The sequence below is a fragment of the Maylandia zebra genome, linkage group LG20 (assembly GCF_041146795.1).
Source record: "Maylandia zebra isolate NMK-2024a linkage group LG20, Mzebra_GT3a, whole genome shotgun sequence".
In the NCBI taxonomy this organism is placed as follows: Eukaryota; Metazoa; Chordata; class Actinopteri; order Cichliformes; family Cichlidae; genus Maylandia; species Maylandia zebra.
In genome coordinates this window covers 21,467,917-21,493,715 of record NC_135186.1, presented here as the reverse complement: position 1 = coordinate 21,493,715, position 25,799 = coordinate 21,467,917, and the positions used below count along the sequence as shown (strand labels likewise).

Below are 25,799 nucleotides of genomic sequence, written 5' to 3'. Positions count from 1 at the left end.
CAGTGCAACGCTGTAAAATAAGAAACACTGGACACCTGCGTCTCTGGGTTTGGATGGACTGCTCCACAACACACACAGCTGTTATTTGGAAACTGTTGCATTTTCAGTAAATGAGAAAAAGACAAGTGAAAAGAGAAATGAAAGAGGTGTGGCCATCAAGATGCAAGATGAAAGGAAACCTGATAAGTTATCAGCGAGAAAATATGCTGAAAACCCAAACTGGGCAAAGAACAACAAGAATAAAGCCCAGAGAAGCAGAGAGCATGTGCATCACACTGAAGAGATGTCAGTTTGGCAATTTGTGGTGAGCCTTGCTGCCTGGGTGTGTCCACTTTCTGCAATGAAAGGAGGAAGTAAAAGAAAAGCAGGCTCCTCTCTCATCTTCAGATGAAATGAGTCAAAGAGCAGCTAAGGATGAGTGAGTCAGCAGGAGGAACAAACAGAGGCTCACTCGTGCTTCGCCCTAAATACCAGCAAAGCACTGCTTTCAGTAAAACACAAACTGCTGCATGTATTGAGAAAATGAGGGTGATGTGTGTGAAGAGTGTATCAGATGTGTACTTTAAAATTGTCAACCGCAATTTCTGCAGCAGCACCTCCCAAATTTAGAGCCACCCATCGTCTCCCCTGCAGAGCAGCTGGAGGCAGGAGCGTGTTCATGGAAACCAAGTGAGCCAGACACCAGAGATGACAAAGACCCACTCATGTCTGAGTCACAGAGCTATCACGCATTTCCACCCACAGACTCTGTAGATAACACTGTTACAGACTGTCTTTACTCCAGGTGATGAGGCAGCATTGCATTTGCTCTTACAGACCCTGCATAATGAACTATAGTGAGGACTCAGCTGTGTGACATCTGCACTGTTCTGGGAGAAATATGAGAAAGCAGAACATCAGTAGCGCTGTGAGCAGGCATGCAGCTGCATGTAGGCAGAGCCAATTCAAACTTTATGTCTGCTGCAGTCCAGCACCAGCCCGAGCTCTCCCCACCACATCAACACACACAGTAGGTCTGGGGCAGGCCCACAGAGCGTGGCTCTCACAGGCCCGGCCGGCTCAGGCGGTTGAAAACACCCCACCCACCGACCCCACAGCACAGTCAGACCCCCTCCTCCCAAAACAATCGGCCTCAAACCTGAACAGACCGAGACAAAAGCCCTGCGCCCCCGGTCACCCGAGGGAGACGCCTGCTGCCTCACTGAAAACCCTTTCAGAAATGCTGGTGCGCGTTTAAACACTTCTGTTACAGAAAATATTCTAGTGGGCTCCATAACTGGTTTTCCTGCGCCCCACGGTCGTGGGCTGCTCTTAAAATGATCACCATTTACTACAGTGCAATCAAATGTGACCACTTCTTTAGGAACAGCAAACATTTCCAGAAGCCTGTTGGAGTAAAGCTGGATCAATCACGCGTCCTGGCACTCACACACACTTATCGGACCCACCTATGGACACCAGCTTGATGTTTTCCTTGTCCAGGAACTCCAGAGCCACCGACACGTTCTCCAGCTGCATCTGGCGAAAGGTGGGCCTCTGGTTGTACTTTCGGAACATTTTCTTCTGAGACAGGACCTCCAGGAGCCCGATGAGCCGCAGCCCGTCGCTGAGATCCGTCTGCAGGTTGCCGATCCTCTTGTTGACGCATTTCAGGTGTTCGTTACACCAGCGGGTGAAAGTGTTCTGCTGTATCTTCTTCCACGGCGCATCCTCGGCCAGGTCTTTCTCTGTAGCGGGCATTTCTGCGTCCTTGTCCGCGGAGAGAGCGTTTGGAGCGGGCGCGGCGCTCTGGTGGAGCCGGGGGTGGGAACCACTCATTTTTATGGTCTCGGCTGTCTCCTGGTTCGCTGGCTTCTCTTTTTTTCCTTCGCCCTGGGTGGAGTCTTCTCAATCTTCCCTTTCTCACTTTCTAGCTCTGTTTGTGGAGAAAAGAAAAAGAGAGCAGAGAACAGTTACTAACAGCCTAGAGACACAAGTTTCGCAAAGAAAGTAGGCGGCTGAGGACGGAAAGGGACGAGTCAGCTTCATTATCCGTGTTACAATCAGGAAAAAAATGGGAAACAAATACGAGGAATGGTATTTAGCCCCGTTAGACTGTGTCCCAAACTTATGCCTGGCTCAGCTAAGGAAACCCAAATGTCCTGTGTTGGGGCGGTTGAGGTGTAAGAAACCTGAAACTTGTTCACATTCTAACTTTACGCCATGTTTAACAGCAAACGAGCATCTCGCTAATTTTACTACCGAGTTTAACTCATTGCAGTCAGAACAGCTGCTCTGTGTTTGAACATTTAGCCATTTTTAACGAAGACAGTCAGCGGTGTCCAGAGAAAGAGCTCCGGGCTGACAGAAACCTCAAGCTGCAGCTTCAAGTCAGAAGTACGAGTAGTCTGAGAGTCATTGTTCGGTTTGTCCTCCGCTGAAGCACCTTTGTAAACAGGCTCCTGTCTGAAGCTAACAGTCATGGGTACATTAAACTGTCCCCAAACTAATGGACAGCGCTGGCTACACCAGGACAAACACCAATGATCATAACCATCAGGCCACAACGTGCCGGCAGTATTGTGTGGAGGAAACAACGACTGTGATGTCACTGAAAAATCAGAAAGCAGTGAAATTACCTCCGTAGTCTTTGTAATGTCTTCATGTGTGTTTGTCAAAGACTGTCCTTATCCTGGACCTCCTAGCGTCCCATTGTGGGACTATGTGACAGTTTGCACACCGTTAGTTCCTCCTGTGGGTTTCACCTGCTCCCTTCTTTGACCTGCCCTCATTAGAGCCTGAGTGATTTCACCTGCTCAGCCTCAGCTGTTGTTTCCTTCTGTGTTTTAGCTCCTTTTTACTTGTTATTAAAGTTTTTATTTGAATACCTGCAACTTTGTTTCTGTCCGTGTGTGCTTTGAACTGTATCACTGTGTCACATATGATAACCTTATGTTTGTCTCACACCTGGTTGTGCTCCTGTCTGAGTTTCCAAAATGGTTTCAGACAGCAAACAAGTTTAGCTGAATCTAACTAGCATTATTGCTATAGCTCCCCCCAAATAAATCCAATAATCAATGCTGTTATTATGATTCAAATTTACAAAGTACAGCTGCTCTGTAAGCTGCAGTGGAGTGTTTCTGACTGTACGTCTTCTAAGTTTTCTCTGCAGTTTTTTGCTGTTTTTAAAAATGAAGCTTAATGGTGCCATAAAGTTAAAACTCTTAATATTGTCATCTTAATTCAGTTTTTACAAATACCCACAAGTATTTCCTTCGAGGACATAACACCCCCCCCCCCCCCCCCCCCCCCCCCCCCCCGGACCTTTATCCCTAATGCTATGCTGTGGCTACAGAAGCAGAGGGGCTGTTTTCAGAGCTCGACAAACAGATTTTCCAGCAGACGTACTGCACGGTCCCTGTGAGGATATGAGCTCATCTTGTGCTCGGGGTCCCAGGAGAAGTAAATATTTAAGCTATCTGGAAGGATAAGCAGATCAGAGACTCGCTGTTGTTTGTTTGTGTGCGTTGGAATGCATTCAGTGTTGTTCAACTTTCCTTTTTTGTGCAAGCATGGACAGTGTGCTTATTTGTGCATTTGAGCGCACAGTGTGAACCTCTGCCTTCGTCTGTGTGTGACATCACTGTGCTGTGTGTGCAGCCCCGTCAGTAAAGACAGGACTGTGGACCAGTGTGCTGTACTGGCCCAGCAGCGTGATCACAGATCAGCTATGTGCTCTACACTAACACATGTTAGGCTAATGATGAAGTCTGATAAGAGCCTGGATCGACTGTTTTCATCACTTTGTCTTCTGCATTGGAGACACGTGCTGATTGCTCTTTTTAGGATTACCAAAAAAATATGATGGCCAATATTATAACGAAGCATCAAGCAAGCTTTGAGGTGAACAGTTGGCAGCTGTCAGCCTGGCATGGTGAGGTACTATACTGGTCACCAAGGAAGCTTACAGTTTCTCACCAGCTCCATGCACGCTGCTCTGTGACTGCTTTGACCTTCAGAGGTAAGGAAGTAAGCTGATGGCCAAAACTGTTCTTCCTCTAATGGGCACAGTCTCGAAAAGCTCGTCCCTCCACACAGTTTGCTTGATTTCATAATAGAAATAAACACCATCACAGCCTGGTGATGGAGGTCTCTATAGTGCTAGTTTCTTTCATAAAAACTGTACAGTGGGTAGATCTGATCCATTTACATTTTGTTAAGTGTTAAATCAGACGTGGGTAATCCACTGGTGTGCTGGCACTGGCAGATACCTGTGAATGGGACGTGTTGACTATGTGCTCTGGTGTCTTTTAAGCATTTTTAAGGGATCATCTAACAAAAAAAAAATCTTTGCTGATGATTCGCGATGTTGCTGCTCCACTTTTTTTCACCTCACCAGCAGATATGCGTGCCTGCGCATTGCAGTGATGCAGTTCATGTATGCAACTGTCTAACCAACCTTACTAACCATAGCTGATAACTTAGCAGTCCACTTAGCAGTCTGATGCAAATATGCTTCTAAAATGACTCGTTCTTATATAGCGCTTTTGTACTCTTCTGAGCACTCAAAGCGCTTTACACAACTTGTGTATTCACCCATTCGCACAAGCACATTTTTCTAGGTGCTTTCTAAGTAACATTCACACACACTCATGCAATTTGGGGTCAGTATCTTGCCTAAGGATATTTGGCATGCAGACTAGGGGAAGCCAGGAATCGAACCACCAACCTTCCAATCAGTAGATCGGAAGGTACCACCTGAGCTACAGCCAAGCTATAACATGAAAGCTCTGTGCTTTATGCCATCAGATGGGTGCTTCTTGTGGTTTTTGAATGAAATTATCTGACAAATAATAAGTCTGTACCACTGTTGTGGTGCAGTGCAATGTGTCAGAGGTTTTTGTTAGTCCACTCCTTCACATACAACTTATGGTTGAAGCTTGCTAAACAGGCTTGTTACTATTAGTTGGGAACTGGGCACTTCACCCTTTAAAGGTGAGTTTAAATATGGCCACTTTTGGCTCCTCAAAGCAAAAGGCATCATGGTGGTGGCCAAAAGTCTAAAGTACAGCATTCATATTCACATAAATAAGATACGGACATATTAGCAACTTATTTCCAAAGTGTGACCAGCAGGACTGAACAGGACGTTTGATGAACTACCAGATTTGTAGCTCAGTGGTTTCTGTTGCTTTGTAGTGTCCAACATCTGATTATGTATTCTAAGCAGGACGTCAGTATTATCTGTGTACCCTGACCTTTAAATTCCTTTTTTTCCTGTGAGTAACACACCAGCAGCAGCTCTACAGATGGGCTTGGATGTGACTCTGCAGCTTTTTGACTAAATAAGGAGTTCAGTGCCAGGAGCCAAAGTGCGGCCAGCAGCCATCAAGAATGCTTGGCCTTTGTGTGTGTGTGTGTGTGTGTGTGTGTGTGTGTGTGTGTGTGTGTGTGTGTGTGTGTGTGTGTGTGTCTGGTCAAAGGAGAATCTGAAGAATGCTCTTCACCCCCATAACAACCACGGAGCCTCCAGACTTAATAACACCCCAATAAAAGCGTCCCGTTAATGCTACACACACCGAGTGGCACCAGCATGCTTCTATCATCCTGTGGTCACTTAAAGAATCGAAAGATACAATTAGATCGTTTTGGTTTAATTGTGTAATTCACATCATTTTACAGTGTGCAATGTGCGACAACAGTGGCAGAGCAGAAAACAGGCCAAATAAACACAATGTACCAGAAAGAAGAAGTGAATAGATGCTTGGAGTGGAAAGGCTTGGAGGGGGGTAATCTGTGGTTTGTTCATGCCAGAGAGCTCAATGAAGTTCTGCCTGGAAGTAAGTGAAAGCCGAGAAAGCTGGCAGAATATCCAGCACATATAGAGGCCTATTGTTCCAGAGGAATTTAGAAAATAAACAGGAGACAACACGCAGGGCGGGACGGCAAGAGCTCACCAAGGCAAGACTGAGCTCTCTCGCTTGTCCTTTGTCTCCCCCTAGCATTTGATTATGGTACTACACTTCTCTGTCCTGGAAGTGTTCCAATTATTTGCTTTTTGGACGTATCCACTTTTTATACTGATTGTTGTGACATCATCACTGAGTTCAAATGTACAGCAGCCTCCTCTGCTGAGTGCTGTTGAGGACTTTGCCACCACCACACAAATTTAATTAGAAAATCACTTAAAATCACTTCATTAAAGTGCCCAAAAGCTGCATCAGTGTTAATCTAACTAATGCTTCAAGACAGACTGAAAAATGTGTCATTCAAGCTTCTTACCCACACATCAGGACCTCAGTTTAGACTCTAAGCTCAAAGACAATAAGGTAAGAACATGAATGAGTGCTGTAAAAACACAACCTGACCACGTCAGTGTTGAGAAAGGATTTCAGTGAGCCAAATCCAACAGAAGGTTGCAGAACTAAATGTGGCACTGTTATTCTCTGCTTGTGCAGGAGGCCTCCAGCCAAAGATCACAGTGAGTACAACAGGAGTATATGCCTCATTCCCTGAATCGGCCGAGACGAAACCCAGAGGCTGTAGTGCTAAGACAGAGGTACGAGTGCAGACCTGAGAGATGAAAACCACTGATTTATGGAACAAATAGAAGAAGGGAAGAGCTTCGGATGTCTTGTAGTATTTTTCATCAAATAGTCAAATGTGAAATCTATCGACCTGTCTATGGGGCATGGTATATATGTGTGTGTGTGTGTGTGTGTGTGTGTGTGTGTGTGTGTGTGTGTGTGTGTGTGTGTGTGTGTGTGTTTGTGTGCGTGTGTGTGTCTTCATACAAATATCGAATATAAGCTCTAGTCCACAGAAAGGTGTCGACTCAGTCTCCACTTGAGTGAATCTTATATAGCTGTATAGCACCAGCCTGTCCCAGCTTCAGCTTCTCATCACTTACCCCACCCACACAAGCGTGAGCAGAGCAAAACTCAGCACAGGAAATGTAACACTGCACGCGATAACACTGCCAGCCACATTACATGCAAGACAGTGTGGAGACAGCCAGTCAGAAGCAGAGATTACACCTAAATTATGGTTTTCCCCTCCAGTTTCTGTAGACAGTGTGGTAACGGTGGCACTTGTTAGCTGAAAGTAGGACAAGACATGTCAAATAAGGACACCTTTGATTGAGATGTTTACATCAGATGAACCACACCAGCATCCTCTTTTGTCTTCACAGTATATACATCTTTATATTTATGAGAGAGAGGCAGAAATCCAGTCAGTCTGAGTAGTACCACATTTGCCTGGTGTTTGTCTGCATGCAGGTGAATCCATTTGTAAATCATAAGAGGAAGTTATAAGCCTCGAAAGCATCAACAGTTTAGCTTTCATTGTCCTTTTTTAGTTGGCGTTGCAAATACTAATAGCTGCACAGAACAGGAAGTCTTTGGCCTGACATCTGTGGTGTGCTGGCTACACCTGACCCAAACAGCGGCTACTGACCCCGCCGCTAAGCCATGCTAGGGGAGGCATGCTAGGGGAGGCATGCTAGGACAGCCATGCTAGAACAGCCATGCTAGGACAGCCATAGGTCCTCAAACTGTGGAAAAGCTAACTCGCTTAGCTTAATACCTCTCATTTTAGTGGATTTAATTGGATCTTTGCCTTTAAACAACTTTTTTAACAAAAACAAATGTATCTATAGATACCTATAGAAAAACTTTCTGAAAGTTGATTAAATATAAAGACAGTGGGTGGTATGCAGAAGTCTTAAGCTGCCACTCACTGGATATATTTTGCTAGGAAATTAACTGAGACATCTGAAAGTGAACATATATAGAAACACAGTATATGAGACAAAACCTGAGAATCCTAACGAGCTTGGAAGGCAATATTTGGTGTGATCAGCTTTATTCAACACAGTCTGAACTCTCTTATTCAAGCCTTCTGTGATTTCCTTAAGTAGTATTTAGGAGTAGTTTCTTGGGGGACGTTTCAAAGTCTTCTTTACAAACCGAATGCTGTTCAAGGTGACCCCACGTTTCTTCAATAATGCTGAAGTCTGGAGCCCAGTCCACCACTGTGTATTTCTCTGTTCAGCTTTGCTTTTACTTTGTTGACAGTGTGTTTGGGATCGCATGCTGAAAAATTAAGCTGTTGCTAATCGGATGCTTTCCAGATGGAATTGCATGATGGATCAACATCTGATGGTAAGGAGCCAGACATTCTTCTCTTTAAAAAAGACCCTAAGTCTGGACCACCAGTCCCAAACCATGACAGAGCCTCCACCATGTGTGACAGACATCTGTAGACACTCACTGTAGTATTTCAAAATCATGGTCATCATCTCATCAAAGCTGTTTCCAATGATTTTTAGTCACGTTCTTGTGTAATTTAGCATAATTCAACCTTTAGAGTCATTTCCTTTATTCAAGAACGGCTTCTTAGTAACTACCCAAACGGTCCAGTGTCAGCTCTTTGCTGGATCTTTTCCTTTCTTAACGATAGGACTATGACATACTTTTCATCTGCTGTATGTCGTTTTTCAGACCTGATACTTTTTTACCCTCCACTCATTTTTTTGTTTTGTTTAAGGCCACATAGCTCATCAGTTAGTTCAGAAACACCATTTGATTCCTGACCGAACTCTGTTTCCTGGATCTGCTACAGTGCCTAAAGATGGTTTAACAGATGAACAGCATTACAAATGAAAATGTTACTATGTGTTGTCACACACTGGTTCATTCTTAGCTGCCTTTTTTATGCCTGATTGAATCATAGGTCACAGTGAAATGGCTTAGAAAAGGTCAGGCACAAGGACTGGGCTGAAAATGAAAGACAAAACAGCCAATGCCCACACACTAACATCTGAGATGTACTCCCTTAAGGAACACTTTAAAAAGATCACAAAAAACAAAATCGAATAAAATGTGGGGGTGGCTCGAGACTTTTACTGTAGGCCTTATCTAACCATAATATTTTTGCATGAAAAACACCAAGTCTGCATACATTTTTCTGTTTTAGGGAATTTAAGTTTTAATATGTCATCGAGTTTGCATTCACATGGCAAAAGCTAAACTTTTAAATTTGCTGTAGAGAGGGGGGGGGGGGGGGGGGTTGATTTCATTTAAATCACACATGTTGTATGTGACAATTAGTAACCAGTAAAAACCAAGTAAAGGTGATGTGTCTGATACAGGTCAGCTGAGGAGCTCAGAGTTTGTGTAGAGCACAGGAAGCCCACAGTCCTCCACAGCGCTTTAGATGAAAGCTCAGTAGGAATGTTATGACCTCACCGTAAAATCACCTGCCAGAAAAGCTTTAAAAAAAAAACTGGTTACATTTAAGAACAAAAGAGGCGCATTCAGGTCCTGCAGTCTCATCACCAAACAACCATCATGACAGCACTTTTCTGTTTTTGGAAGCTTACTGGTGAAGTGGACATGACTGTCTGGACTGGACTTAGATTATCTCCTACACTCTGCCATGAACTGAAAAGAACGTTTGTGTTTATATAACTGTATATAATATGTCTATAGGCAACAGTTAGTTCTTTAGAGGCTTCTTGCAAATGCTAAGTGAAAGGACACTGCCACACTGTAAACTGGACTTGGATCGGAGCGTTCAGTTTGCTTCATCACAACTTATAAATAGTAAAGTACTGATACATAGATGTAAGCCTCCCAGTCTTCCAGTGGCATGTGTTAATGCTGTTGCAGTTTAATCTGCAAATGATGTCAAGAACAGCAGAGCTGAAACTAAAGAGAAATGCTGCCTTGCTTGTATGGTTATTATATGTGGATAAATGAAGTGTAACGAAGGTCATGCTGTCCTTGAACATGGGAGCTGCGTGAAAGCTTTCCTCCCATCTGGCCACACTTTGAGAAGCCGCTGACCATAAGAACCAAAACATGTTGCAATGATGTGCATCAGGTGTAGGCACTCAATGAAACTGAAGCTTTATTATGATTATTACCGACTGACTGACAAATACTTGGCAGGCATCTTTTTGATAATTGCCAGACTCATTATTTTTATGTTTTCATCGATCAGTTTTCCTATGCCAGCTATCACAGGATGAAAGGTGTGGTCCACTAGGAGGGGTCTAACCTTCACACTGCATAACTTATCGTTTCTTTTCCTTATTTTGAGAATTAGATGATCATCCAGCTGTGTTTCTGAAATGTGTTACGTGAAAATTCAACCATTCTTCTGAACAATATCCAGATTAGATCAAATGAGTCGAGACTGGAAGGAATAATTATTTCAAGAGAGAGTAAACTCTGGGACAGGTGCACTTTTAGAGCTGACTTTGCCGTTTCGAGTCTTCAGTCGGGCTGCTGTCAGTGGATCGCTGATACTTCGGGAGGTCAACACTTGGGTCATTTTCAAACGTCCTCAACGTAAAGTGGACCGGGCGGCGCGCGTGCTCTTGCGGTTTCCCGCTCCCGGCGGCGGAGGGCGCACGCGGCCACCACTTGGCCCCCCGGTAAAACAGCACCAGTGGCCGCGGATGACCTTATTTGGTGTGGAACCCCTAATTGTAACACCGGGGAGTCCGCTGCTGCGGTGCACGCGCGCAAAAACCAGCAAATAAAGTTTACACGCAGGAACAGCGTGGGGCTAATCGTGGACCACCAGGGCAGCCAAGCCCCAAGCGCACCCAGTGAACCTCCTTCAAAGTTTAACAGGAAAACCCATTCACCGCACCCGCGGCAGAAGCAGCGGACACTCACGGCTGAGCCTCTCCAGCCCGCTGCAAACATACCCACGGAGCTGACACAGAAAACTTCAGCACACATGCCACGCAGGAAGCCTCACAGTGTGAGAGGAGCCTCCTCACATCGGGACCGAACTCACCTGTGTGCTGGAGCCTGTGATCTTCAGTCGTCTGTGTGTGCGTCCTCCGCCTCTCTGTCCGCTCCGTCTGCGCGCAGATGTTGCTGTGGTCACAGAGGGTGTGTTTATGTGTGTGTGTGTCCGTACCGAAGTCCCGGAGCTCCCTCCCCACGCTCAGTCCCGGTGGGGGGAAATGGGTGTATTGGTACTGGTGGCGCAAAAGAAAAGAAAGAGATAGTCCCTCTGCTCTTTTTCTCTTTTCTACCTCCACCTCTCGATCCCCCTCTCTCTCTCTGTCTGCACCGTGAGAGCCTTAATTGGTAAACGGGTAAAGCATCAGAGGTGCTGGGGGTGTTACTCTCTCTCTCTCTCTGTCTCTCGCTGTCTGCCTTTTTTTACTTGGTGACGTCACCACCGCGCCTGGATTTTATAGGTATGATGTCACCGGTCTGTGCTCTGCTCTCATCTCATCCACTTTTATTGTATGCTGGTGCGTGTGTGTGAGTGCGTGTCTGTGTGTGTGTACGTGTGTGTGAGTATGTCTGTGTGTGTGTCTGTGTGTGTGAGTGCGTGTGTGTCTGTGTGTGTGAGTGTGTGTGTGTGAGTATGTCTGTGTGTGTGTCTGTGTGTGTGAGTGCGTGTGTGTGTGAGTATGTCTGTGTGTGTGAGTGCGTGTGTGTGTCTGTGTGAGTGTGTGTGTGAGTGTGTGTAAAGCTCCACATCCGTCTTGCCTGGTATTTCTGTGTGGTCATATGTCTTTCAGGCCCTGCTCTCTTTCCTTTTATCTGTTATTGTTAAGCGAGACTGAGGGAGCTGAGTTTCTCTGTCAGGTCCTGCTCTGACTCAACATGGGGAGGTTGTATGTGTATGTGTGAACACACACACACACACACACTGTGTTTCAGTGCTCTCCAGCTGAGCATTGGCTCAGGAAACAAGAATGTTCGGCCTCTGCTGTGCCCTCTACTCACAGTTCATCAGTCTGGAGGGAGGATGGACGGAAGGGGAGGAGGAGATAGAGAGGTTTAGGGAGGTGAAAGTGAGAGTGGAGTCAAGAACGGAGAGAGTGTATTATGTAGGGAACATTAGGAATATCTTTTAATAGTTTTCCTAAGCGTATTAGAACATGTTCTCCATCCATACATCAAGTTCACTTTCTTCCACTTATGTAAGTTCAGAGCCTGTCACAGCTGTCACAGTGGAAAAGGATATCTTCATGTATTAGGAGAAGTGTGATCTGCATAATGGTGGTATTTTCTCTATATTGTCTTCCTAGAAATGGAGTGTGAGAGAGGACAGGACCTAGATGAGAGGGAGCCGAAGGAGGGAGGTTACAGAGCTTTACAGAAAAGCTCAGTCTGTGCTTTAAGGTCACAAAGTCCCATCTGTGTGTGTGTGTGTGTGTGTTTACTGCTACAGATGAGCCTGCGGTGAGGTAACTGCATACACATGATGTCACTGATCGACTGGACCAGCTCACAACTGCAGACATATGGCTCTGATTAATACATACTGGTTCACACACGCACACGTACATGCTTGCAGACATGCGCATATAAGTGAGTGGAAGACAGATGAAGCAAAAAACAAAGGTTTCGTTTTAGGGAGAAAAATCTGTGTCTGTATATAAAACATGAGTGTAGCCACTGTGACATCATTGACTGAGGTTTCATTCAAAGCCTTGAGATGAATGTTTTCACTGTCAAGATCTTTGTGTTCTGAAACGCTAAATGGTGTATGAGGCACACTAAAGACATGCTTTATATTGTAAGGTAAAAACTCTACAATAAGACAGAGAAAACAAAGAAAACCCAACAACCCCATATGAGCAAGCACTTTGGCGACAGTGGGAAGGAAAAACTCCCTTTTAACAGGAAGAAACCTCCGGCAGAACCAGGCTCAGGGAGGGGCGGGGCCATCTGCCAAGACTGGAAGGACGACAAGCTGTGGAAGAGAGCCAGAGATGAATAATAACTAGTATGCCTGCCATTCTACTTTTAAATACTCTAGTATTGTCTAGTACAGTACAAGTGCAAACTGTTCTAATAGGGTGATATGGTACTACAAGGTCATTAAGATAAGATGGGGCCTGATTATTTAAGACCTTGTATGTGAGGAGCAGGATTTTGAATTCTGGATTTAACACTTTTGTATTCAGTAAAACGATGAGAGGGTTTGACCTTTGACCTGGGGGTTGGTGCCAAATCTGCATGTGACAGAGTGCTAGCTACTGCTAAGGCTATTGTCATTTTTATGCATTTTTAATGAAATAAGCATATTTAAAAAATATGCACATGTTCAAGAACATCTGAATCCTATTTTTAGTTGTTTAATTGTTGTAATTCATTTACTAAATCAGCCTTTCTTGGTTTGTTGCCTCAGGGCAACATTGTGGAGTTAGGTCATTGTCTTTAGGCAATAATGGTTAAGAGAAATTTTATGGGAGGAAAGAATTTGATTGGACAGTTAAGGTCAAAAGGTCAGCCCTTTGGTGAGGACAGTGAACTGGATGAGAGTGACAGCAAGCAGCAGAGGTCCCCAGAATCAGGTCTGAGGAACAGTTCAGAGATGAGGGGTCAAGTCAGGGAAAACATGATGTGAACCCCAGCTGAGTTTGTAAGTTTGCCCACCATCAAAGAAATGATCAGTCTATAACTTCAGGGGTAGGTTTACTTAAACAGTGAGAGAAAAATGAATTTAGAACTTATTAGAACATTATAAATTCAACATGTGCATCGGATTCAGTTGTTTTATTTTTGATGGATGGCAACCAGAAAGCTAAAATTGAAGCTCCTGGCTCTGAAATCCAGAATTAATGAGTGGCATCACGGTATCTTTTATAAATACTTCATGGTTGATTTCGATATGATGGACCATTACTGTGTTGTGAAATGAATTCATCGTCATCTTTGTTATCTGTTTGCAGCTACAGAAATAAATGACTCATAACTGGAAATACAGATCTCAAGAAAGACAGCGCTGATCCGATCTTCTTCACACGGTGATAGAGGTCTGATTAAATCAGTGAAGAGTGAAAGCTGATATGAAAGTGTGTGATAAAATTGTGGAAAACTCACAACGTCACTGAGGAATGAACGAGCTCTAATGCCACACGAAGGGCTTCTCTCTTAAAGAGTGTGACAACTGGGCACCAGACTGTAAAAGAAAAGATAAAGTTTTTCCTGTCGGGCTGTGTCTGACACACTGTGGGCTCAGCAGCTGTACCTAAACACTGTGACTTGTCCTCCTTTAAAAGGAGCAGGGCTGGCCTGACTGCTCCTTTTAAAGCAGGACAAGTCACAGTGTTTAAGTACAGCTGCAACTACACAGACCAAAAATGTCACAGGCAAAGAGACAGACATTCCCAGTGGGAAGGGACCGCTGATGAGAAAAGACGTACGTAAAGATAATGTGTTTGAGAGAAAACAGCGAAAAATCAGGAATGAACAAGGACAAAGCTTCAAAGCTGAACTCTTCAATTATTAAAGTGATGTCAGTAATGGTTACTTTGCAGTTACTTTTCATCTCTTGTTCTTGTACACACGCATATGCACACACACACACACACGCATACACACACACGCATACACACATACACACACACATGCACACATGCACGCACACACACACACACGCATGCACACATACACACGCACACACATGCATGCACACACACGTAGAGCTGGACAAACTGTGCACATGTAGTCCTGCACACAGACCCTCGGCCTGAGCTCTTGGACCCATAAAAAGTGCATTAAAAGCCACTTGCAGGTTATTAAACAAATGTGCCTCTTTACTTGCATTCCTTGTTCTCTCATCTAGCTCCCCCACTTTCCATCTGAGTCGAACTTAAAGGATGTTACACGTGCACATAAAAGCGGCTCCCATATTAAAGCCTATATTTAGGTACAGAGTGGATTTTAAGACCAGCTGAGGCAGAACAATGCATAGTACAATGGTAGTACATTTGAGTCACTGTCTATTTGCTAACAGTTTTTAACATTTGCACACAGCTGGATTAGCAGCTGCAAAACGAGGATAAATTGTGATGGTGATAAATTGTGATGGTCAAAGCCTCAAACACATTGTGCTTTGGTTCTTCTCTGTGCCAGCTGCAGTCTCACAGTGTCTTGTCTAAGGGCCACACTGTATTCTTTAAAAATGAATTGAATTGAATAAAAAATTATTGTCCACAGTGAGGCTGCACATGCTTTATTAACTGAGCACAGCTTTTCAAGAGTCAGCTGGTAGAGGTGAAGGCCTGTTCTGGGAGAAAACATATTGTCAGGCAATCTGTAGAAGACTTGGGTTCACAAGTTCAATTTAATTTTATTTACATAGAGCCACATCATAAAAACAGTCGCCTTTGCAAGGTAAAGACGCTGCAATAATACAGAGAAATCAGAGGTAACTCTAAGAGCCATATAGTCTCCTATCAGCAAGTGCTTCAGCGACAGCGGGAAGGAAAAACTGCAGAACCAGGCTGAGGGAGGGAGGGGGGGAGGGCAGGGAGACAAAGACGCGCTGTGGAAGAGAGCCAGACAGGATTAAATGCATCACGTATTGTATAAACATGTTAATGAAGTGCAACAGCTGACTTTGTTAATGTGTTTTATCCTGAAAGAGGAAGATGACGAGTATGAAGAAGAGTCCTGCATGTTGTGAAGCAGGACATGTTGTGACATAAGAGGATGTTAGGGATGGGTTGAAATGGAGGCCAGTTATTAGGCGTGGTGGCCCTCAGAGGGAGAAGCAAAAAGAAGAAGAAGATCATTAAAACATGGAACCTTTATAGATGCATTTGTGCTGAAAGCAGGTTCAGTCTTTGTATTGGCAGCCAAGCAGAATGATTAGCTTTGTGATGCTTCACATGAATGATTTCTAAAGCCCTGCCTACATATAAAGCTGACAGATGGTAGCTTTAATACCAATAAATCATAATAGGAGCTTCACTTGCTTGCCTAGCCTTTTGATACTGTAGCTGCTAGTCTCTTCCTCTATCCCCACACAGCCTGAAGACCAGTGCAGGTCCCTCAAACCAGAATGAAGTTGGTCCAGTTTATTAAGTGCAACGGTTTCATAATAAAAGCCTTTTCCTTTTTTCTTTGCCACGAATATTCAGGTTAAAATATTCCAGGTACAAAGAGGCTGTTACTGAAATATGTGAAGCTACCTGTAGCCTGATTGTTGAGGATAGCCTGAGGAGTGAATGGGTATGAAATTCCTATGAAAGAGTCAATTAAGCCAGCTGTGCCAGCTGCTGTAGATGAGCCTGGATAGACAGAATGTATCATTTCTAACTGTTTGTTATGGTTATAGAGCGGTGTAGCTACACAGCAACACTGGAGATGTATAATCAGTTTAACATTAGTGGACTTCACCACACGCTCCTCATCTGATCATCAACAGACTCAAAACAATGCAAACTGCTGAGAACGGAACAGTTAAAGATCCAAGCAAACATCAACATGAACCCGCGCTCACTGTCATTACAGCACCAAGCAGCAGGTAAACCCTCCTGCACCTGCACTCTTTTAACACATGTAATATGTGGTGTCAGGGACTGTAAACAACACCGTGTGGATCCAAAGTCATGAGACACAGACTGACCAAGCAGCACACTCTGATGTCTGCCACGGCGTCACTTACACAGACTTAGGACATCACAACTTCAGGAATAATGAAGAGTTTCCACATTATACAGACTAAGAGGTAATTAGGTTAAGTGGGGTTGTTTGCTCCTGTTTCAGCTTGGAGATAAGTCTGTGTGTAACGTCCCCATGCCTCGGACACACTGCTACTTGTTTTATTTACTGTGTCGTTTCTTTACGGAGCAGCTCCCCATGCCCGTCACTACGGCAGAGCTCCAGACCTCTCCTCCAGGTCCCAGCCTCCTACTGAAAAAAGGGAAGTGTGATTAGATGACCGCTGTCAGCTGCGACAGCCAGCCTACCCCCCCAGGACCACACCCTAAACCCTCTGCTCCGCCCCTCCCCTGTAGCTGGGCCACAAACCACACCCACCACACAGTGATACACTTCTATGTCTAATGTGTGTGAGTGTGCATGCCAGCTATATGTGAGACCCAAAGACACACAAAACAGTAATGTAACTTCAGACACACACACACACACACACACACACACACACACACACACACACACACACACACACACACACACACACACAATGTTAGTTCTGTTATGTCTAATAATCAGTCAGAGCCAACGGTGCCTCGTGCTGGCTCACACTGACACATAGACAAAGCCATATTGAAGCACTGTAGTGAGTATTATTATCAAGTATTAGTTTCTTATTTCTCTGGTCATTCAGTTCAAAACAGCAGGCAGACTGAGGCTCTGCTGAAGATGATTAAGATCCAGTTTTCCTTCTGTTCCAGTGTCAGGTGATCCCGTGTTTGTCACAACAAGGGCAGCAGTTACTTTTCCACACTGGCCACACAGGTTTGGACCATCATTTAAAAATCCCTCCGTCATCTTTGTCTAATATTAAAATGTGAGACATATCTGAGACATATGTGTATTGACTATCCAACAATCAGGAAATAGATTTCATGGCACTGAATAGTTGTTATTTTTACTATTATCATTGTAGAGTGAAACACAATATGGAAACAGAACAGCTGAGCATCAGGGGTCATAACTCTGATTCTTGTTTGGGCTGAGAGATGAACTGTTGAAATGTGGCTGTCCAGAGGCAGTGGTGCACCCCATAATGATGATGTATATGAAGCAGGGATCACTTCCTGTTTCACAAAGGATGAATTCATGCTGAAGTGATCTGATAATGTAACATTCATGTGGTTTGTACATCTGTGAGTTTTTATAATATCTTTGAAAGAAGTGGTGGTGGTGCAGTGGTGCAGAACGACACCGTGGACCACAGGCTACAGTCTGACAAAAACACAACGCTGGACTTTCAAAGAACAACATCTCTTATGAAATATTCCTGAAGGCTGCTTAAAGAAATCAAAGCGTGTTCAGGATGTCTTGAAACATACATTTGGTCACAACAAATATTGGCTCAGTTTTTGCCTCCTATGTTGATTTTTTTAAAATGTTTGCAAAGGTTTCGGCGCACATGCACGTTTCCCATTTTCCTAGTAAAACACAAGGAAGGGAAGGGTGGCACGAGGCTTTTCCACAGCACTCTGTCAAACGAGGAGCACAGAGTGTGTCAAACAAAGCTCAACATGTTGAGTTAGTCACATTCCTCACAGTAGCTCCTTTGGCTTTTAGAGCAGCTTTTCATACTCTGTATATTCAATGATGTCATCATCTGGAGCCTTTCAACAGCTTCACATATGCTACAACTTGTCGGTCACTGTTCCCTCATCTGTGCTGGGGTTAGGTGCCTGTGGATCCAGGTGTTCTTCTTCTGCTTCTTACATAATGAATCCACTTTATGTTTCACAAAGTTCAAATGGGACATTTAATTTGATTTGTTATGTTTATACTTCCATACTGAGGCTGGTTATTTTGAGTCTTCACACTGTGAGGCTGGACTGTGTTATGAGAACGTGGGTGGGTTGCTGTGAAAAGGTTACCTGTACACTTCACCCTCACTGGTGGCTGCAGTGGACGAACTTAAACAGTATTCAGCCTGTGGGCAACAGGAAGCTTTACAAAAGTCAGAGTACTGGCTGCTTAAAATCTGAAAAGTCCCATATTTTCTGTTTGGACACACAAATGAAAAATGTCACACTACACAGGACGACTCGGGACAATTTCTGAGAGACAAATAGTTATATTTCAGAAAAATACTTTACAAATATTTTTATATGAAATTTGTCACAAATATTAAGAACGTGCTATTTTCATTCATCGTTCACGCTGGATTGAAGAAACATCACAAAAACAAAAACTATCAACGAGCTGTTGCTGAGGCTGCGTGCCACAGAAAAGACAAACAGCCATCCCTGCGCTGTAGAAAGACAGTGCCACTGGTCCTGTTTAAAGTCTGCAGTTACATGTGTGATGTGACCTCATCAGAATAAATGCAGTCGCTTCAGGTTGGTTCTCAAAGTTAATCACTCTGACCTTAAGAGTCTTAGTGTGTTTCTGAGTGGTGAACTCAGCTGTGTACACTACAACAGTTTAACACGGGTCTAGTTTGGCCATGACGACAGCTGGAACACGGACATTTGAACTGCTTTCCACCCTCGAGCTCTCGCTCGGCCTCCTTTCACTCCCTTTCTGGCCATATTAAGAAAATCCCTCAGATTGGAGGAGAGAGCAGCGCTGAGAGAGAACGTGAGAGAACTCTGGACTTATTCCCAGATCTTCAGTTCCTGTTGGGAAATGACTGGATGGGGCTCAGGGAGGATGAGTGTGTGTGTGTGTGTGTGTGTGTGTGTGTGTGTGTGTGTGTGTGTGTGTGTGTGTGTGTGTGTGTGTGTGTGTGTGTGTGTGTGATGTAATCAGGACACGCACAATTTGCACAAGTGAGTTACAGTAAAAGTACCAAAGCTGTCTGTGGAGTCTCTGTCCTCAGAGACGTGTGTGTGTGTGTGTGTGTGTGTGTGTGTGTGCATTCCAGGTGGATGCAGATTTATACTCTTTAAATGGAGGCGTGGCTTAGCTGAATGAATTAGAGTACAAGACTCTATTACTAGTAGCTAAAACACACACACACACACACATGCAGACACACACACGCACACACAGACACACACACACGTTCTCCGTCGACACAGCCTTTTAAGGTAAGCTCTCCCTTCCTCTCTCCCCCGTCTATGTTAGCCTCCTCTCTGTCTCATTTAGCCTGCCTGTGATTTTAACCCCCCCAGCTTCCAGCACACAGCCCTCCCCATTGTGTTTCTACTCTGCTTATTTTTTTCCATGTTTCTGGCTGTCGGCCCGAGCACACAGCACTGTTGGATTCCCTGAGGACCAGCGCGCCTCTCTTGGGTCTTCTACTCTCAAACTCATCTAAACAGAGAGATTCTGGTGAGCGGCGGCGACCAGGCCAGTGAGGAAAGGAGCAAAGCAAACAAACAGAGGTTTGCAACGATGCAGAGAGATGTACTGTGGATAGCACTGCATTCAGCCAGGGTGCAAACAGTGCTGTTTTTGTTCCAAAGGGGAAACAGTATAGACGATCGTCCATTAGAAATCACAGGTCTTACATTTGATCACGGGGTAAAAACGTGCCGACCCTGTGTGGATTCTGCATTTCTGTATTCAACACAGAGATGAAGAGATGGGGTCCAGTAGTTTTGTCCATATAAGGGGGGAGGAATGTGGCTGTGGAGCAGCTATGAATGACTGATCCACCTCTCAGCCTCCCTCCTTAGTGTTATCTGCCCCCTTTTTCCCTCTCTGGGATTAAATCTGGAACATTTCTCTTGTCATGTATGCAGCATCTACACATGTGCTGTCCCCCATAAACACACACACACACACCTCAGCTACATACAGAATGATGTTTCATCATGAACCCTGCTGGCTCTAGGACTTCTCAGTCACTTGTGAGTAAATGTGGGTCACCCAGGTGGTGTGAGTAACGTGCATTACATCACAGGTACAGGATCACATCACACCTGCGTGACTCATTCACCGTGTGAGTCTGACAGTCATCATTTCAGCTCCACTGCATGAGCGTATGTCGCAATATAGGCCCTGACCTGCATCGAGGATTCGCTGGAAGCTCATGTTAAATGAAACACATGGTGATGGAGAGCAGGGCCTAAAGTATTTGACAAAGATGCATTCCCTGTGTGTATGGGTGTCACTGTATGTGCTCTTTAATGGACGTGATACAGGATGTAAAGGTAAAGAGAGGAGCAGAGGGTGAAGCATTGCTTTTAGTTGCTGCCTGTCTTTGGTTATCTTCTAACCATGTGACCATGATGGCAGTGCTGGGCTGCAGGTTGATTGGTTAGCCACTGTGCCCCACACTCGTGGTTTACGCCAAGTGTTTGTTATCTCATCACTCAGTGTGAATGTGAGCAGATTGTAACACACACAAAAGATTCTAGGTCTGACCAACCGTCTCAGCAGGGCAAAAAGATGACAGTCAATAAACTTCTAAAAGATAATTTATTGACACAATTATCCAAAGATAAAAGATAAAACAGTCCAGTATCAGTCAAGTTCCATTTAAAATTCTCAGGAATCTGCTGAGCCTCAAACTAAGAACTTAGAAATCTATTCCTCCCTGCAACTTCTACTTCTGCAGCATCCTTCCACAGATCGAAGTGCAGGGTTCTCTGAGTGCTGTGCACCTCTAAGGGTATTATATCACCTTTGCTGGGTGGCTGTAGCTCAGGTGGCAGAGCAGGTCAGCCACTAATCAGAAGGTCGGCGGTTCGATCCCAGCTGCATGCCAAATATCCTTGGGCAAGATACTAACCCCGTGTTTGCCTACTGGTGGTGGTCAGAGGGCCCGGTGGCGCCTGTGTCCGGCAGCCTCACCTCTGTCAGTGCGCCCCAGGGCAGCTGTGGCTACAATGTAGCTTGCTATCGCCAGTGTGTGAATGTGTGTGTGAATGGGTGAATGACTGAATGTAGTGTAAAGCGCTTTGGGGTCCTATGGACTAGAAAAGCGCTATACAAATGCAGGCCATTTACTGACTGACTGAGTAATAAAATACTGGACTGTCACCCACCACTGGCGTGCTGTCAGATTGTCAAATTCTTCCATTTAAATGGTCCAAAGTTCCCAAAATCACAAACATGGTTCTAAAGTGCAGTGAGTGAGCAGAGGTGAAGGCTTGCAGAAAGCTGTTACAGCTTATTGAAACAATTCTTACTCCAAGTTTCAGAGTGAACTTTAAAAGAAATGAGCTTCCTGCTGTAATCATAAAGGTGGTAACTAAACATGGTTTTCATGCACTTTAACCTGCGAGCGTATCCAACTCCTCTTTAGTCTCAAACTCACCATCAGGGCAGATGCAGTCTGTGCTACAGTGTGATCCACTCTGTGCAAACGATGAGCTGTACTTTAGTGTTTAAAGGACAAGGTGTTGGAGTAAAAGCACGAGGATACTGGAAGGTGTAACGTTAATATGTTATGGCTAAAAAAATGATTGAATGGAAGGTATGCTAGCGACAGACAAACAGAGATGACAATTATAACTACACTGTTATTAAAAATCAAAGACGCTGAGCTTTGTTGGAGAGTGATCTTTAACTAAGATCATGTCTGCAGCTGTTCAGACTGTACACTGTGTGTATATTACTACAGTGGCTATGCTAAAATGATGTTTGCTGACTAACTAAAGAAACCAGACTAAAAGCTTCAGACTAACGGCGCTGTGGTAGGTGTGTTTCCTGGGAGGCTCTCTGTAACCTACATTTGGGGTTCAGGATTCAAGCAGACCAATCAGGAGGCTGCTCCTTCGTGAACAGCATGACATCATATGATCTCATTACTGAAGCAGCTGAGCCTGACACACAGACCTGCAGAGACACGACCAGCAGGGAGAGAGAGGCACACATGCAGTACATGGTATGCACTCAGACAGAACCTTTTAACCTCTGCGTTTCTAGAAAGTGCTTTACAATGTGTTTCTCATTCACCCACACACACACACAACAGAGTTTAACATAAACAGCCGAGGTTCAGCGTCCTCCCCAAGCCATGTAGAAAAGAGCCTCTCTATCAGTCTGTATTAGATTTATAACATACGCTTTACTTCTGTTTACTGAGTTTACTTTTATTTTCAGATTGAGCCAAATAATTTTGGTGCCTTTGCTGTAACGACACATGAATGCGTAGCAGAATGAAAGTGTCAGTAGGGGTGGATATGTCTCAACAGAATTCAGGAGATGTGACTGCAATATGATCAGCCTTTACTTGGAAACGTTGCTAAATATGTGTGACAGAGGACGGCGCAGTTACTCTCTCAGCCTGCTTTTCCCTGTGATGCTGGCTGATATGTGAGGCCACCAATGGACAAACATGAAGAACAAACAAGTGATGAGGAAGATGAGCAAGCAGGAGTGAGTCAGATTCATTTGTTTCTGTTTTTCTTGCTCCCAGTCTCTGTAGCAACACTTTGTTTTCACTTCCCAGTCAACAACATGTGGGCATCAAATGCACAATCAGCAGAAATCCCCACTGTTGAGAGCGCTGTGTGCCAACCTTTCCTCTGGGGACCATGTGATGCTGATGTGTGGGGTAAACTACCTGCATTCGCAGTAGTAAATGAAGAGGCCGTGGGGGGCTATCCCAGCTGCCACAGGGCAATGGGAACTGTACACCCTGAACAGGTCACCAGTTTGTTACAGGGCAAACACACAGAGAAAAAACAGTTCACAATCACGCCTAATTTAGAATCACTAATGAACCTGACCCCACTCGCAAGCTCGACCAGATGGTGGATTCAAACCCAGGACCTTCTTGGATCAGGCAACAGTGCTAACCACCACCGCGCCGTTATGAAGCCTCACATTTAACATTTTTGCATTCTTACAGTTTTTCAAATCCAGTTGTGTAGTGAGGGACCCTGCAAACTAAGTGGGTAAATACCCTGATGTGTTATCAGAAACCACACACTTTCACATCCACACTGGAAAATCCCAGCCAACCCGGAGGTTTATCTATCTGTGTGGTTTTATTAGCAAATGGTCCAAAATAGTAATGTACTACATGTAGTGTCTCAAAGATAAATGTTGGGCGTTTATCTTACCTCGAGGTCTGAGTGTTGACCTGAGAGCTGAAAGGTTTGAACTTAACAAATCCCAGAAAGTCAGGAACTGAGTGAGACAGTATAACCACGTCATAACCAGCTCTGCCCCTGGATGAATGCAGAGGGGCGAGCAGAAAGGACGAGCCCACAGACGCTAATGTGAAACTGGGCAGTGCATCATCGAGGCAACCTGCTGAGGAGTCAGTATTAATCCTTATTCTTTGTCTGAGCTTAAACATCTGAACAAAGTGATCAAAGGTGGTGTCGAGACTCAGCAAACTGAGCAACTGGCTGAACTTTAACTCACACTGAACCTTTACTGTTCTCATGATCAAACTGACGACACGGACTTGATTCTTGTCCCAAAGGCTATGTGGGTCCTGTGACTGCTGTGTGGTAACTAGGAACTGTTTGTACCAGAATATGACTGACATGCAAACAAGCACTGAACCTGAGAACACTTGCTGCTGCATGGAGAAGCCTGCATGGTCAAAGGAGCTTTCAAAGAAAAGCGTCTGGACTTCTTTAAGTTGCTTGAAGACGTTTCACCTCTCATCCGAAAGCATTCAGAAGCCTGCATGCTTTACTCATTTGTGTTAATCGACACATGTCACAGTGCAGCTGCTGCTCACGTGGCAGCAGCCAGCTTTCCTCAGCCTTCTGATAACGGTGAAGGTTTCAGATTTTATGTGACGACACTGAGTGGACCACAGCTCACTGACTGACAGCTGAAAGGTGACCCGCCCACCTCTCATTCTGATGTCTCTCTAATCAAAGGAGCTTGCAAAGAAAAGCGTCTGGACTTCTTTAAGTTGCTTGAAGACGTTTCACCTCTCATCCGAGAAGCTTCTTCAGTTCTAAGGTCAAATGGCGGATAGTCCCAGATTTAAACCCAGTGGGAGTTTCCCCCCAAAAGAGGGACAAAAGGACCCCCTGATGATCATCTAATCATCTGAGCCAAGGTATGAAAACGGGTGTGGGTCCCAATCAGCCAGAGTTTCGGGTGAGCTCATTGTCAAACCTGGCCCCACCTTATCATGCGATTTCCTGAGGTCAAATGGCCCAGGATGTGAGTGGGCGTTAAGGCGTCTGGGGAGGGAACTCAAAACTGGATTATAGATGGCAGACAGTTGGTGTCGTAAACCACCGCATCTGTTCAAAGATGGTCGCTCACAGTGGACATAGATGGCTTTTTTTACTCCTCTTTCAAACCATCTGTCCTCTGTCCAAAATGTAAACGTTGGCATCCTCGAAAGAGTGTCCTTTATCCTTAGATGCATCCTGAAGAAGCTTCTCAGATGAGGGGTGAAACGTCTTCAAGCAACTTAAAGAAGTCCAGTATGATGACCTGGATGACTGAGAACCTTCACAGACATATGTCTCTCTAATAGTAACTGTTACCATTATACACCATCATGGTTCCTGGATCCTTGGAGTAACATGTTGCTGTGAAACAAGGCATCACATTCATTTTGACATAATCGTATAAATACAAACACATAGAGCTTATTCTCAGTGGGATTTCTTCTTTGGCCACAGAGTGTTCAGACTTATGAAGAGCATAGATGGCCCTGAGCTCTAGGCAGCACACGCTAACAGATACACCTCCCAGCACATTTCCGTTTTAACATCAGCACACAGTGTGTCACCTACCACACCCTACAGCAGCCACACCGATCAGTGTGTAATTTTGTGTGTGTGTGTGTGTATATTTGTATTGGGCATGTTGTGGGGACATACTTTATTTTTACACAGTCACACTGTGGGCGCTAAAATCCCTTTTATAGACAAACACCTAGTGGAGTGTTAGAGTGAAGCATGTGGGAGTCAGGGCCAGGGTCGGTTTTTATAAAAGAAGAAGTCGTTCAGTATTTTCTGTAGTGATGGAAACATAACTGTGTCAGTGTGCGAGGGTGTGGTTGGCAGAATGAACAACTCGATAGTGTATTTCTTTATTTGGGTTGCCAAGAGAGCAGCATGTAGCCACGAAACCACAGAAAAAGCAATTGTTTTGACAACATGATTGTTGCCGTCTTCTGCTTGTTGCACAGTCCTCCTTATGTATTCTAATACAAACACACTAATAATTCACTGTATTTCTTCAGACTTTAAGCTTTTTACCTTTGGAGGAGTAGACAGAGAGAATGATCTGACTCTTGTGTCTGAAGATATGAGGCGGGAAACAGCATGAAAACAGAATTCATAGACAGAATATAAAGGACGAGCTGTGGCATCATGTTGGTTTGCATCTGAAGTTCAGTTTGCAGTGTGCAAGCTGCGACTTGCAATGTCCCTTGTGGTGATTGTGGCATCTTTAGCATATCGAAGGAACCATGAGGACTGTTGAATTCAGAAAATTGATTTGCAGTTT

General features: G+C 44.5%; 1 protein-coding gene across 5 annotated transcripts in view; it reads right to left on the bottom strand.

Annotated features, from left to right (window-relative positions):
* flna (filamin A, alpha (actin binding protein 280)) overlaps positions 1-11,081 on the bottom strand; it is a 43,936-nt gene extending 32,855 nt beyond the window's left edge. For 3 of the 5 annotated variants that reach the window (XM_004545951.4, XM_076878228.1, XM_076878230.1), the window contains exons 1-2: positions 10,795-11,080; positions 1,449-1,915 (exon numbers count right to left, since the gene is read on the bottom strand). In XM_004545951.4, the coding sequence (XP_004546008.3) occupies positions 1,449-1,818 (370 nt within the window). In that variant the 5' untranslated portion in view covers positions 1,819-1,915; positions 10,795-11,080. Of the gene's footprint in view, positions 1-1,448; positions 1,916-2,618; positions 2,761-10,794 lie in introns of those variants that run through there. The other 2 variants (XM_076878229.1, XM_076878227.1) reach the window with 2 other exon arrangements.
* Positions 11,082-25,799: the final 14,718 nt, after the last annotated feature.